Consider the following 16416-nt stretch of genomic DNA (forward strand, 5'->3'; position numbering starts at 1 on the left):
TGATAAAGCCTGGGCGAGCATCCTAGAACATCCCAAGCGAGTATCTCGCAATGCTAAACTTAAATGTATACAGACCATGGTGCTACACAGATCCTACTTAACCCCAAAGAGAATACAACGCATGTTCCCAGAAGCCCAACACTGCTACCCACGATGCAAGGTAGAAGAGGGGGGCTTTATCCACATGTTATGGGCTTGCCCTCACCTCTGTGATTATAAGGGAAAGATCCCGAATGTACTTGGGGAGGTCACGCACCAAACAAATCATGACAACACTCTGGAGTGCCTGCTGGGTCTCCGCAAGCGTACTAGCGCCCTGAAGGTCCAATTGCGTTTCCTGGACCTCGCCCTTATATTGGCCAAAGGAGCAATCACCATGAGATGGAAATCCCCTAGATGCCCTGCATTGCCCATATGGCAAGAAGACGTGATCCGATGGTGCAGTGCCAAAAGAGCAGCACTTAGACGCGAGGATTACATAAACATCCTATTTCCACGGAATGAGACATCATGCTGGAAGATTTTAAACAGATAGATCTACTTACACACATCACCCCTACCCCATAACTTACCTAGTTAAAGTACATGAGTCGCAGGCGCCGTACAGGCCCTATCCGCACTCCAACAGCACACCAACAGCAACTGGCAGAAACTGATATCTTACCGAATGCACTAGGTTGAGAGTCACACAAGCAACGGCAGACCAGGAGGGGTTTATGTTATTGGAATTGTTTAAAAATTATAAAATGCAATCATTCCTAGTGATACTATTACATCTTATATGCACACACTAATTGTCTCATACCCGTACTGACTGTATTATGATTCATTGACATATGCAACCCGATTTCTAGTCTGTACAAAGCTGATACCTGTATACGATTGAAAAACAAAAATGAAAATACCATAAAGTACTTGATAGGACGCATTGTCATCACTTTCTGGTACTCAATAAAGTTTGTTTAAAAAAAAAATAAAGTTTAGTGCCTTAATGTACACTGACATACATATACCAGATGTTTGTACGCCGCTTTCAAATCCGTTGATTTTTGTAATAGTGATATCTTATCCAGAACAAGGAGACTATGCCATGCAAATCTACTTTTCAAAACATAATAACCAGACAGCGATATAAAATCAACAACATAAACATTCTCTATTAACCGTCCATTATAGACTGTTGTCACGCCTATGCTCAAAAAATATCTCTACGTTCAAATGGCATACACAAAAAGCTCCCAGTAAATAAAAATAAAAAAGTAGAAAAGATTTCTTTATTTAAAGTTTTAATATGTAAGGCACTTAAATAACGGAAAAGTAGGTGTGGAAAAGTTAATGCTGCAGGAAACCTAAAGGTGTCTCTTATGTTATACCTTCCCAGCCACGTAGGGATGGCTAAAATCCAAGCCATACTCTACTAGAGTCTCTCCAGCACATAAGGAAAGCAAATTACAATTAATATGAAGCTCAACAAGTTGTTTCATCCAGAGGCCGTATATTGAATTTGTCATATTTCTTTTCACATCCCAAATCATGATAATAAATAGTGGACTTACTAAAGTTCCTGATGGACACAAGCAACCAACCTTTTAAGAAAAAAATCATATAGATCTTTGAAGTCTGGAACTCATCTAAAATGTCTTCCTATTTGAATACTTTTGAAGGCTTGGTAGGCACAAAACATCCACTGAAGATTGTTCAAGGACGGACGTTGTGAGAGGAACTGAGTCCCAATGATCTAACATTGATGAGATGCAACCCTGACCTGGAGTGTACGGACTTGTTAGCGATGGCTTGCTGCATAAAGTTGGCATCCAGGGAGGAGTTTTGCCCTCCAATGCATGCATTATTGCTTGAGATGCCACAGAAATCTTTGTGAATTTAAATGTTGGTGAGTACAATTCACAATCAGCTGAAACCCTTTTTAGAAGGGATTCCATGAACAATATCTGCACACAAATCTGCTCCTTCACCAAATCAAAAATTGCATACTTTTTCTGTGTTCCGTGGAATGCCTGGCTCAACGCAAAGGATATTGTGCCTTCTTTCACACAGTATTCATTTTCAAGTTGCTTCTTTGTAGCCTGCACTCCTTGCAACGTTTGTAAACAGTTTGGTTCTTCAATGGATGTCAACCGCGTCCTCTGTATTTAAAAAACATGTAACTTTTATGAAACTGTCCGCTCCTTACTTTCCCATTTAACACAAGAAATCCATTTCCGATTTTAGACCTGCAGTGTTCGAAGAAATGTTATAATTCGCTTTTGTCAGATAAACCCACTGAAACACCTGGGATGGTAGGTTCTTGCAGCACACTTTCGGATGCTGCGTCTGAAATGTCTAAGGTAGTTGAGTCAGCCATTCCTTCGGATTGGCCAGCCAGAGCTGCCTTTGCTTCTGTGTCCTGGGTTTCCACAGGCTGCTCTTTTTTCTCACTCTCTTGATTGGCCGTTACTTCTGCAGTGGTTGGAGCTCCCTGTGATAAATCGATTTCCTCTGTGTTGAACAACATTTTTATCAGGTCATCTGCCTGTACTCGTTCCTGAAATAAAATAAAAAAATACATATTATGGGAAATTACAATGAAAAGGTACAGAAGAAATATAAATGATAGTCTTGCATTGTATGTAGCCCTTCAACATTCTGGCAGACTCGATGATAACTGTTCTATCTCCTTTTCTCAAAAAAGAGAATGATTTTTTTGAATCCATGCTTTACTTTTTGGCTAAAATACAAGATAAATCAATTGTCATAGAACAAACTAAATATTTTCATTTATTTAATACCACACATATAAGGTCTGAATAAATACCATGTAGCTGCACCAATAAGCAGCACAAAGTAAAACACACATTTCAACAATAACTGCATGTAACTGCACAGCTACCAATACCAGGGCCAAATGGAAGCCACATTTTTAAAAGTTTGATTTAACCATCTGTGTGATCGGTGTACTAATTCTAGTTTCTAACCAAGATGTCTAAATTGCTCACTCACTTGTTTGCAAACAGGGATGCAGTTTGCAAAGCAACGTAATAACAAAATGGCCACATTGCAAACTGTTTATTCCCATAGGGTCGCAGAACTGACTGCCTAATGAATATTAATTAGGCTGGCCACAATTTGCACCCTATTGCATTTGGCTGCAAATTCAAGGAGGGTGGCCTGTAAGGAACAGCAGACCTCCTATCCTGCATTTGCATTCTCAAATGGAAACTTTTTTTTATGGAGCCCATTGCCATTAAAGAGATAGGTGCTGTTTATAGAAAAGTTTTCTGTTTAGTAAGACATAGTGGTGTGGGCGAGGCAAGAAGTGGTCCCCAACTAGGGTTACCAACCGTCCGTAAATTTCATGGCCAGTCCGTAAATTGGACCTCACGTCCGTTGTCCGTGAGGATCCTATTTACGGATGCCTTTTGTCTATAATTTAAGGCATTGCAGAGAGCAGAGCTCCTCCCCTGCAAAAGGCCTGAGCTCACTGATTGGGCCGCCTCGCACTCCTCTGAGCACAAGAGCAGCCCCACCCTGTCCATTGTCATTCTGTGTGGGACTGATGATTGCCACACACAGAATGACAATGGGTCAGTCTGGGCTGGCACAGCATGTGCTGGCCTCCTCCAGCCTCAGTCCAGGGCAGGGCATTCTGTCACCTGGAAGTGCAAAAACGTCCATGCTGCTACTAGGTGAGAATTCAGTTAACCAAAGGAAGGCGGTAAAAGAAGTTCAAAGGAAAGGATTATAGTTATGGTATAGCAGCCATGGTTGCTGATATTTTATGCAACTAACAACCATTGACAAAGCCAATAGTTCAGGCTTGTTGTAGGTATAATGTTACTTGTTCTAAGTGTAACGATTGTTGTATTATATATCTGGACAGCTGCGGCCCGTGGAGGGAGTTACGGTGGGGCAGGAAGGCGGGGCGGGGGCGGGCGGATTGAGGGGCAGGGTGGGGTGGTGCTAAAAACAGGAATATGGATAATTGGAGGCAAGTAAACGATTTAATAAATTAAACGAATGCACGCTACGAAATTCGTTTTATTAATTAAATTGTTTACTTACCTCCAATTATCCATATTCCGGTTTTTAGCACCCCCCACCCTGCTCTTCTCCCGTCTACCTTTCTGCCCCACCGGAACTCCCTCCACGGGCCATGGCTGTATCTGGATGCAATGACAGAAGCCAACAAAAATACCAGTCTGGAGCACATTATTTTAAGCACAGATTTTTAGCTTATGTGTTTTAAGCCACGCATTTTATTACATTAAACACTCTTTTGGAGAGAAGTTTTTACATCCCATTTAAAGCTCTGGAAACAACACCATGTCACAGTCGCCCCATGTCCAGGCACTGTGCATCATGCATGACTCATGCCTTCCACTTTTTCAGATTGCCTATCTGCAGGGGCATAGTGAACCCTGCCGCACCACACCCCTTGCTTTAGGAACTACAGCGATGGTGGAGTTTCTTGATGGGTCTCATAATTAATGTGAAAAGGTGAGTTAGTAAATAAGTGAAGGGATGGCTGGATGGCTGGATAGATGAGTGAAATGATGGATGGATGGATGAGTGAAAAGGTGAATGACAGGCGAGTGAATGGGTGGATGGATAAGTGAAATGATGGATGGATTGATGAATTGATAAATGAAAGGGGGATTGATTAATTGATAAGTGAAAGGGTGATTGGATGGACGGATGAGTGAAAGGGTGGATGTAAGGCTGGATGAGTCAGTGAAAGGGCGGGTAGATGGACAAAAGGATGGATAGATGAGTGAAGGAGTGAAAGGGTGAATGGATGAGTGAAAGGATGGATGAATGATAGGTTCAATGTATGGATTCATGAGTGGATGAGTAGATGGGTGGGCGGATGGAAGGATGAATGGCTAAGTGAAAGGGTAATTGAAAGAGAAAGGGAATGGGTAAATGAATGGCTGAATGGGTGGAAGGATGAGTGACTGGATGGATGAATGAGTAAGTAAAAGGGTGGCTGGATAGGTAAATGGCTGGATGGATGAGTGAATGGATAGATGGTTGGAAGAGTGGCTGGATGAGTGTACGGATGGATAGGGTGAAAGGGTCAATGGATGATGGATGAGTAAAAGGGTGGATTGAGGGATGGATGAGTGAAATGATGGATGGAAGGATACGTGATGGATAGGTTTGTAAATGGATGAATATGGACATGGATGGGCACACAGATTGAAGGACTTAATGAATGGAGAAAGATTGAATGATGGATGAAGTATGATTACACATTGTAAGCCCCATTATCTTAAGCAAAATTTCCTATACATTGACTTTCCCATTTATATGAGTGATTGTCTCTATATAATATGTGTGTATTGTAACACACTCCAACACTCAGCCCCACATACTTGGGATGAGTAGCACTATAGAAGAAATTAAATACACACGAGAGAGGATCTATGTGAAGATGAGGGGCACCATTGGAGGGTGGTGTCAAGGCCAGACGGGCCGGACCGGGCATCAGGCGTTTTCTCTGGGAGCTGGAAAAGTAGGGGCGGTTTTGTTACCACAAAAAGACCTACACATTTGCTTAAAGCTGCGCGCAAACTGACAAACCATGAAGTGCACAATTGTCTCAACCTAATATAAACTTATTTTCACTTTTACTTTATTAGTTGTCTATTTACTTACTTATATACTATTGCACAGCCTTTTTCTGATGTGTCTGTAAAACGTACATTTTGTCCTAAATTTTGACTTCCTGTCATGAATTTTTGTCATGAATTTTGACCCTTTGTCCTGAATTTTTACACTCACTGTCCTGAATTTGCACCCATGTAAGTTGGTCACCCTATCCCCAACACCACTGTCGCCCGAGACCTCCAAGTCCCCAAATCTGTAGCTGTCCAAAGCAGAGAGCACCATCTTTACAAATCAGATACCACTGCAACTTGGGTGTCAGTATCTGATTAACAGTTTCCTCCTGCAACTACAGCAACAAACCATTGATACAAGTCATCGTGAATGCATTTAGAACAGGGGCCTCTTTCACACCCCCACCTAACTGCTACTTCACAAGCGTTGCAGCCCTACGTTTGAGAGTCAGGGGGATTTTCCGAATTGATCAAGTATGTCAGTACATCCCAAAACACAATTTAGAAGTTACAAACACTTTGAATTTGTACATCGTAAAGTTTGGGACCGCAAAGGTATTTTGTACATTAGACCCTACACACTATATTTTCTATTAAAGATAACAACTGAAGGAGAAAATACCAGAGAGCATGCAATTTTTTTTTTTACTATGTCTGGTCCTGATTTAAAGGCGTTTGGAGATGGGGTTCACTAGAAGGAAGACTTCCATAAACACTCTCCTTAGCTCCATTTTGAGCTCATGGTATGAAGGACTTTGAGCTTTAAGTCATCAGCTTTGCAAATTGGAGATTCAGGTACAAATCCCGGCATACTTACTCGCTCATTATGTCGAGGGTCAAGAGTAAACCATAAGGCGACGGCACAGCGCTGGCCTTTGGTCACGGCCTGAACGCCGTGAGGATTCTCTTCTCCTGAGGAGAATCCCACCACACGCCCACACTGTGGTCGCACCTGCGCCTGAAAAGTAGCATAATAATCATGAGAATTGAAGCATCAAGTAACAGTAAACAATGCAGTACAAAAAATAGGTCAGTCATCTTTTAAAGATGTTTTTTATGCAAGAATAATGAAAATAAACAAAATGAAAACACAGCACTACCCAAGTGTGGCCACCATATGCTTGCAATAAAATATTTATATTCAAAACCCATTCATTGATGTAGATGCTTTATTATTGCTTTTTTAAATATTATTTTTGAGCATGCAGCAAGGACAAATCATCCCCAAACCAACCAGTCAAATTGCAGTCAGCTACAATGTCACCTAAAAAACTTCATAAGAGCAAATTAAAAAAAGAACATGGAGAATAAACCAACGCCTAACAGGACATCTGAAGTGAAGGCAAAAAATAAACATTCTTTTTTTAAAGAAAATACACAAAAATATTAATTGAAAAAAAGCACAGTTTGAAAGAGGTTTGTCAATAAAGAAAATGGAACTATTTTTACGAAGCTGGGAAAAAAGTGCTCAAGCTTTTGTAGTCACTCGTAGTGAAGGGAGCTAATTGGGTAAAATTGGTTGATACATTCATTGCCCAGTGCAGTACGCTGTGGTGGACGGAAACAAAATGCAAAGAGTGCTGGATTAAGTCCGCTGACCAAAAGCCCCTTTATGCATCCATAGTCTTAAAAGACTAAAAAATGCAGCTACAGCCCACCAGGACTCATTTCTGCTAAAATTCAAACAACATTGTGTAAAAATAAACAGGTTTTTAGGCATCTATGGATGAGTTAATAGCAGACCAGGGCACAAAGGTACAAGCACTGTGCCATGGTCTGAGGCAGTATATGGTGGTCCCCGGATGCAGAGTGGCACACTGGTGCACAGGGATACCTGGCAGAGTGACGGATCTATGGACAGTGAAAGAGGAAGAAGGCATAGCAAGAGGGGTGTTTTTGGAGAGAGGTGAACAGCAGGATTCACGTGAGAGCAATTCTAATATTACCAACGGTTGTTGGGTGGGCAGTGGGAGGGTCATTGGCCCTGGCTCTCGGCCACCACATGGCCACACCTCACGATAACAGTAACTCACCCTCTGTTGCTTTAGCCTTTCGCTGCAATGGTCAGGTGAGACGTCCTGAGTAGCCAGAAGACCTAGGGCTGGTAGAGTCAACTGAGTGCTATAGGCAACCCAGTCACTCTGAGTTACAACTCACAGATGGACCCATCTGTGGAGCAAACAGACCCCGCTGCTGGCCTTCCTACCAAAGGCAAAGAGAGGGATATGTATCGAAGGCACTTTAACAAGAAGGCCCAGAGAATGTAAAGTTTCTCACCTGCGAGGCACTAGCTTGGATCAAGTCCTATCTTAGCGACCGCATACAAAGAGTGATATTTCACCCCCACAAATCAGAAGCCAAGCCCCTCTGGTGTGGGGTGCCGCAGGGCTCAGGGCTGAGTCTGCTACTTTTTAATATCTACCTAGCCCCTTTGTGAGTGCTCATTTCTAAATGGGGAATTAAAACAGTCTCCTATGCAGATGACACACAGCTGGTGTTCTCCTTTAAGGACCTGTCGGCAAACACCTTTGAGAGGTTCAGAGGCTGCCTGTGTGAGGTCTCTAGGTGGATGAATAACAACAAACTAAAATTAAACACAGAGAAAACCGAGGTGCTGTTCTTTGGTAAGAATTCCCCCCTGACATCAGGTCTGTGGTGTCCGTAGGAAATGGGTTCTCCACTCTGTCCGTCCTCTACGGTAAAAAAAACCTGGGTGTAAAATAGGACGCAGGGATGACATTTGATTCCCAAATACCTTCCATTACATCCACTTGCTTTAGAATTCTGAAGGGATTGAGGAAATTTCTCTTTCTTCTGCCGCAGTCTTCAAGGTTTGACTATGCCAACAGCCTGTTCCTTGGTCTTCCAGCATATCTGATAAAAAGTCTGCAGATGGTGCAAAACGCAGCACTGTGACAGATTAAAAGAGTGCCTTTCAGACAACACATTTCTCCACAAGTCAAACAGCTCCATTGGTTGCCAGTTGCACAGTGTATAGAATTCAAGGCCTTGGAAATTGCTTTCAAGGCCCAGAATGGGAGCGGTACCAATCACATCAAAAAACGTATCCGCCCTTATCAGCAAAGGCAGTTGTTACGTTCTAATTCACATTGTCGGCACTTACTAAATATACTGGAGAAAATTATTTAATCCCAAATGTCACCAAAACAAAAATAGTACCATTCACAGGAAATAAGAATCATGTCAAATATAACTGGACACTAGGGGGAAAACCATTGGAAATCGTAAAAGAATATATATATCTTGGGAGAATCTTCATCCAGTCCCTGCACAACCTGCCTCACTTGCAAAAAATGGGTTGAAAAGCTGACGTCCACCTAGGAGCCCTCCAAAGATTATATACCTCCACCGGTCAAAGACACTTATCTTCTCTGTTACAGGTCTATAGCTCTAAAATTCCAGCCGTTCTATCATATGCAATAGAACATATTCCAATCAAAGAATGGAAACAAATTGATATCAAAGAAGGGAAAATTCTGAGGAAACTAACCAGGATGCCGCAAGCTGTGCCGGTTCAAGTTCTCCGGCTCGAACTATCATTAGTCAGCTCTTTTTCCAGAGGGATCACGAATATAATTAGATGGGCATATAACCTGGTCCATGCTGTTCAAGGAACTTTACGAGCTCTGTTAAAAACTGAAACACTTGACCCAGATTCTCCGAAGTATGTGTTTTTTAAAAACTTATGTAGAGCTTTCAAATTATCACCTGTGACTTTGGATATGCTAAAATCTTGGTCACCAGCCCAACTGAAACTATGCCTGAAGCATCTTACCCCCCCCGGTTAAGCATGACCCTCGACAAGCAATATTGCTCAACGTACAAACAGTAAGTACGTGGATACAATCGCTCTCAAAAAAACGCAACAATATTTTTTTTCATTTAAATCATGGAGTCAGGCGAAGTATTACTCTACTACGACTTGGGATACTACCCCTGAAATCATACACAATTAAATGGTTGCCAAAAGGAGGAGGGTCTAAACTCTGTGACTTATGTAAAGGTGGGGTGCAAGATCTGGAACATGTTCTCTTTGCCTGTCGAAATCCGTCTATTGTTGCTCCCAGGAACAGATACAGAACACCGATCAAAATCAAATGTAATATAAATTCTGTTCAGAATTTGATTACCCTTTGCAACGCTCCACCCAATGAATTTGTGTTTATCAAAGTGTATAACTTTTTAAAATCATCTTTAAAACTGTATTAGATAGAGAATTTTAAAACCAAAATTGTAATTTTATTGCAAAAATGTGTTGTTCTCGCAAGAGAACTGAATCAAATAAACTAAACTTGAAACACAGAATCTGCTGTGTGTTCCCCAATTCGTAAAGGCTCGCATTGGAGGAAGGGCTTTAGAGCAACCAGGCTATGGAACTCACTTCCGGTAAGACTTTGGCAGATACCGGATGAAGGGGAGTTCAGGAAAGCCCTAAAAACATGGCTCTTTAGCCGGGACCATTGAACTTTTTCAGTTTTGAAGACCCAGTATCTTTTGTTGCAGGATCACGCTAGCGCCAGGACACCTCTGTTGGAGGTAGCTGCTACGCTTTACAAATGCTGATGTGTTGTATTGTACTGGGCTCAAAGTCAGGAGGAAGCGGTAGCAAGATCTGCGTCCAGGCTACAGCAAGATGGAGGGCGTCCCACCGTTGGCAAGCCAGAGGAGTTGGGGAGAGGTGAGCGGGGGAATAAAGTGAAAACGCAAGGAGGGGGTCAACCAAAGAGTGGATCAAGTCAGGCCCGAGCTGCTGGATGTTTTTGATGGGGAGGGGCTACAAAAATTAGAGTACATAAAGAACACATTCACAACATTAAACCACCTGTCTAACTGCAGCCCCCCCCTACCCCTCCCCCCCCCCCCCCCGCCCGCCCCGTCCGACAATAATGAAATGTTCCTTAGTGGGGACATTCCTTTCACAATTTGACCCTAAATAATAAATCAAAAAAATAAAGCTTAGAACCTTACTTAACGTTCAAGTTTTAAAGGGGTAGAGGACTCAGAAAAAGTATTTTAGATTTTAATATGCATATAAAAGGAATGTAAATATTTACTTCAATTTGAGACTACCAATGACCGAAAAGAATGGAGTTACATTTAAAATCTCCAAGTAATATTTCGAGACCATTATGGCTTTAGTAAATAAATGGTATCCGGAATGAATACAGATTGAATTCAAGGAGTGAAAACAAAAATACCGTAATTATAGAGCAGACACCAGAAATTAAAACACCCCCTCCTATCCTCTTACCACCACATATCGATTATCCTCGCAGATTGTTTTGTGTTTTACTAATTTATTGCCTTTTTATAATGCGAGAATTTGGCCCAAGAACATTAGAGCGCTTTTGGAGCACCAGATTGCCCTACCTATTTTGTAAGCACAGGGAAATTACAGGATTTGCTTTGAATCACACACAGGTTGTTCAGCCGAAGACAGGACTAGAATCCGGCTCCCCCAATTCTAAAATCTTGAACGGTGGTCCTTACGCCACATCTCCCCTTTTAGAAGTGACCACATTTTTGGGGGATGGGTTGGGATGAGAGGGGGTTAGAGGGTTCAATTTTGGACGTAAACCGGCCAACTTTTCCGATCAAACACAAAGGGGCCCATTGGTTAAAATAATAAAAGTGTTTCTAAATCTGTAGTGTAAAATATAAGTGTTGGTCAGAAATAATAGGGGCTAAAGCATGTAACTGTACTTCAAGTGTTGGTTTAAAAACATGTATGTTCGAGACTTCGCATTGGTTCAATTGAAGTGCTTGCTTAACATTTGTTTTAGTGCTCGGTAGCAGGGTCATAACCGTGAATGATTTGCATACTCTCGCCATCTAGCGGGTAAAGCGGGAATAGCAATACTAGTTTCAGGCTTTCACATACGACTCACAGACTGAGTGGAGTGCCTCTAATTGACGCTAGCAATGTCAGGGAATCAGCAACTAGGGACGCAAAGCAGGCCCTGGCCGCCCAGGGGGCCTAAATCTTGAAGGGGGACCCAGTCAACCCAAGGTCAATGAAAATCTGACATATGGGAGACCGGTCAACCCAAGGTCAACGAAAATCTGACATATGGGAGACTCAGCGCCCCCTTGTCACATTCTACAAGCGAAGCGGGGCGGGGGAGGGGGGGGGGGGCATTTTACGTTACGTCACTGGCAGCCTTCCTTTTTTTGCTACGAATTGAGTTGAGACTTCTTGGGGCATCAGACTTTTTCTAAAAAACTGTGAAGGTAGAACATATGCCTGGATGCAAACAAAGGGCTACACATACACAAATCATCCTAATATAGCACGAATATGCTAACCTCTACAACTGGGTACCCAATTTGGTATTTTACCGAGGCATTCTGCCATTTCATTATACTTTCGCTTCGGTGAAAGACGATTTCCAAGTATACATTTCATTGCAAAATATGTAATTGAAAGACGAAATGACAGAGGTGTTTTTAACCGAAGTTGGAATACAACGTTCTTCATAGGCTCGAGGTTACGGTTACCATAGCATCAATCAAAGGTCAGATCAGTGATTAGATTATGTATGGGACGCATGAGGGTCAAGATTACAGAGAGGGGTAGTGGTACAGTGGAATTAGGATGAGGGTTAGAATACAGTCCGAGTAAAGTCCTAAAATGAAGTCAGAGCTAAATAAAGGTCAAAGATGGAGTCACTATTTGGGTTACTTTAGGGTCATGATTCGGGTTAAGGGACGGTCAGGAATATAATTAAATTAGGGGTTAGGGCATGATCAGGGTTAGGGACGGGTCATGATCAGGATTAAGGAAGGGTCATGATTAGGGTTAAGGAAGGGTCATGATTAGGGTTAGGGAAGGGTCATGATTAGGGTTAGGGAAGGGTCATGATCAGTGTTAAGGAAGGGTCATGATTAGGGTTAAGGAAGGGTCATGATTAGGGTTAGGGAAGGGTCATGATCAGGGTTAAGGAAGGGTCATGATCAGGGTTAAGGAAGGGTCATGATCAGGGTTAAGGAAGGGTCATGATTAGGGTTAGCGAAGGGTCATGATCAGGGTTAGCGAAGTGTCATGATCAGGGTTAGCGAAGGGTCATGATTAGGGTTAAGGTAGGGTCATGAATATAGTTAAATTAGGGTAATGATCAGGGTTGCGGAAGGGTCGGGATTAGCATTAAACTAGGGTCATGATTAAGGGGAAGCCAGGGTCATGATTTGGATGAGGTAGGGTCAGGATTATGGTTAAATAGAAGTCATGCTACCGATTAGTGTCAGGACGATGTTAAGTAGGCCAGGCCTGGGTAAGAAAAAGGCTTCAGCACAAAGCTTGCTTTAGGCGGTGGTCAGGATGTGGGCTTCAGTCAAAGACATAAATTGATCAGGATTGGTTCAGGGCTACGGTTCAGTTAAAAAATATATTTTAAAAAACGAATAAAAAAAACTTTGAGATTTACAAAATCGTATATTTACTAAGTAAACAAGTGCTAAGGGGGTGGAAGACGGTGAAGATTATTGAAAACCCACACTGCTGGTCGATGGAAATAATGTTCAAGTTTGAAATATTCTTCAATCATATTTTGATGAGGGGGACAATTTCAATGAAAGGGTGGGTCTGTGCTATATAGATACTCCCAACAATGTGAAATAGAGAAAATAATCTAACTTTTCCATTGTAATGTAATTCCTGAAATTTTTGATGATGTTTTCTCTGAAATATACTCAGATGAAACAATATCGCTCTGTTGTAAGCATCTGATTTCAAGCAGTAGTGGAAAGTAAAGATCTATAGAGCACTTCTCTCCATTTCCATAGCTCCACCAATCCAAACCTGCCCAAAACCGCGTCACCTGCTGCTTTACTGCTCACAGAGTGTACTTTTGCCAACTGGAAGTCAAAATATACTTTACCATCTATCCTGGTAGGGTGCACCACAAAGGCTGAATACTGCAGGTGTTTTATTGTAAGCCCAAGAGTTTTGTCAAAAAACAATAAATATAAGTGATCTCCATTTTTTTAGCAAAACCTAACGGGCCTAATTTCCCTACACAAGGAAACATAAATGTTTTATCCCTCGGATATTAGACTCATGTCTGTGAAAAGTAGAAGAGAAAAAAGCTGCTTAATTTTTAAATACAAAATGTGTTTCTTTTCTCCAGAAAGTGCAATCCACGAGCCATCTGCGGCCAGGGTGATTGAGGTACCAGTGACATTCATATCCATTAATGCAACTGTGCTCAAGGGTATATTTATGTAATAGGCCTGCACACAGTTAAAGATATGTAGCTAAAAAAATGTACCAAGAAGGCGATTTAAGCTGTACCACACAAATCATATTTGGAATATTCCGGGTCTGGTGGCTCAGTGGACTAATGCATTCACTACAGGGGCCTGTGTTCGAGTTCATGCTCACAGGTTCAAATCCCAGTGGGGTTCACTCAGCCTTTCATCCATCCGAGATCGATAAAATGAGTACCATTGAGTTGGGTAAGAATAAACATCTGTTATTCAGCACCAAGATAAGCTTTGGGTATGTGTGACAAGCCTTGGGTAGCTGATCTATGGGCACGAGTGGGCCGATACCCACGGACCTCTGCATGGGCATCTACAGAAATTTTTCTGGGAGGGGAGGCTAAACTGGCAAACAAAGGGGCGTGGCTAATTTTAATTAATAGGGGCGGGGCTAAAATGGCAGACAATCAGGATCGGGTAATGCTGAGGCCAAGCTGCGAAAACAAAAGTGGTGAATTCTGCATTTGAAACTGGACAACAATTAGAGCACACTTATAAACCCTAATATTACCCCGCTGGCCCCTTAAAACTCACACATTCCCTCGTCCCTAAAATTAGGCCCCTGGCACCCCAAAAAACATAACCCATACCCGCCCTGACCCCTAAAATTGTCCCTCTGGCATCCCAAAACCCATACCCGCCCTGAACCCTAAAATGTCACCTCTTGCAACCCAAAACCCATATCCACCCTGAACCCTAACATTTCCCCTGGCACCCCAAAACCCATACCCGCCCTGAACTCTAAAATTATCCCTGGCACCCCAAAACTCATACCTACCTTAAACCCTAAAATGATCACTGCCACCCCAAAACCCATACCCACCCTGAACCCTAAAATTACCCCACTGCCATCCCAAAAGCTGAACGCTACGGGCAGATTTACAAGCCAACTGGCATGGGTGCAAATTCAGGACAGTGAGTGTAAAAATTCAGGACATAGCGTCAAAATTTGGGACAAAAATTCAGGACAGAGGGTCAAAATTCAGGACAAAAGGTAAGGTTTAGAGACATATACTATTTCGCAACCTTCTCTGATGTAAGTAAGTAAATAGACAACCACTAAAGTACAATTGAAAATAGGTTTATAATAGGTTGAGACAATTGTGCACTTCATGGTTTGTCAGTATACGCACAGCTTTAAGCAAATGTGCAGGTCTTTTTGTGGTAACAAAACCTCCCCTACCTTTCCTGCTCCCAAAGAAAACACCTGATGCCCAGTCCGGCTAGTCTGGCCTTGATACCACCCTCCAATGGCGCCCCTCATCTTCACATAGACCCCATCTCATGTGTATTTAATTTCTTCTATAATGCTACTCATTCCAAGTATGTGGCGCAGAGTGTCGGAGTGCTTTACAACACACACATATTATAAAGAGATAATCACTCATATGAATGGGAAAGTCAATGTATAGGAAATGTTGCTTAAGATAATGGGGCTTACAATGTGTAATCATACTTTCATCCATAATTCAGTCTTTCCCCATTCATTCTGTCTTTCCATTTGTGTGCCCAACAATGCCCATATTCACCCATTTACAAATCTATCCATCACGTTTCATTCCATCCATCATTTCACTTATCTATCCCTCAATCTACCCTTTTACTCATCCATCATCCATCCATCCATCCATACACTCATCCATCCACTCTTCCACCCATCCATCCATTAACTCATCCATCCAGCCATTCACCTGTTCAGTCATCCATTTACCCATCCCCCTTCCTCTTTCAATTCCCCTTTCACTTAGCCATCCACCCACCCACCCACCCACCATTCTACTCATCCACTCATTAATCCATCCATTGAACCTATCATTCATCCATCCTTTCACTCATCCATCCACCCTTTCACTCCTTCACTCATTGATCCATCCTTTTGTCCATCTACCCGCCCTTTCACTCACTCATCCAGCCGTACATCCACCCTTTCACTCATCCATTCATCCATTCACCCTTTCACTTATCAATTCATCAATCCACCCTTTCACTTATCAATTCATCAATCCATCAATCATTTCACTCATCCATCCACCCATTCACTCGCTCGTCATCCACACTTTCACTCATCCATCCATCTATCCATCATTTCACTCATCTATCCAGCCATCCATCCACCCATCCCTTCACTTACTAACTCACCTTTTCACATGAATTATGAGACCTATCAAGAACTCCACCCTTGCTGTAGTTCCTAAAGCAAGGGGTGGGGTGGAGCAGGGTTCACTATGCCCCTGCATATAGGCAATCTAAAAAAGTGGAAGGCATGAGTCATACATGATGCACGGTGCCTTGACGTGGAGCGACTGACATGGTGTTGTTTCCAGAGCATTAAGTGGGATGAAAAAACTAGGGGGGTCTCTCCAAAAGGGTGTTTGATGCAATAAAATGTGTGGCTTAAAACACATAAGCTAAAATGTGTGCTTAATATAATGTGCCGCCCGACTGGTATTTTTGTTGCTTCTGTCGTTGCATCCAGATATATCCAGATATATAATACAACAAGTAACGTTACACTTGG

The 16416-nt window shown here is 42.3% G+C and overlaps 1 protein-coding gene across 1 annotated transcript in view; it reads right to left on the reverse strand.

Moving 5' to 3' along the window:
- Nucleotides 1-1254: 1254 nt before the first annotated feature.
- Nucleotides 1255-16416, reverse strand: part of P3H1 (prolyl 3-hydroxylase 1) — a 227291-nt gene continuing 212129 nt past the window's right edge. Inside the window, exons 14-15 of the mRNA XM_086922172.1 lie at nucleotides 6436-6576; nucleotides 1255-2542 (exon numbers count right to left, since the gene is read on the reverse strand). Coding sequence (XP_086778298.1) covers nucleotides 2252-2542; nucleotides 6436-6576 — 432 coding nt within the window. The 3' untranslated portion in view covers nucleotides 1255-2251. The remainder of the gene's footprint in view (nucleotides 2543-6435; nucleotides 6577-16416) is intronic.

This window comes from Lissotriton vulgaris, chromosome 5 (genome assembly GCF_964263255.1).
Source record: "Lissotriton vulgaris chromosome 5, aLisVul1.2, whole genome shotgun sequence".
Taxonomy (NCBI): Eukaryota; Metazoa; Chordata; class Amphibia; order Caudata; family Salamandridae; genus Lissotriton; species Lissotriton vulgaris.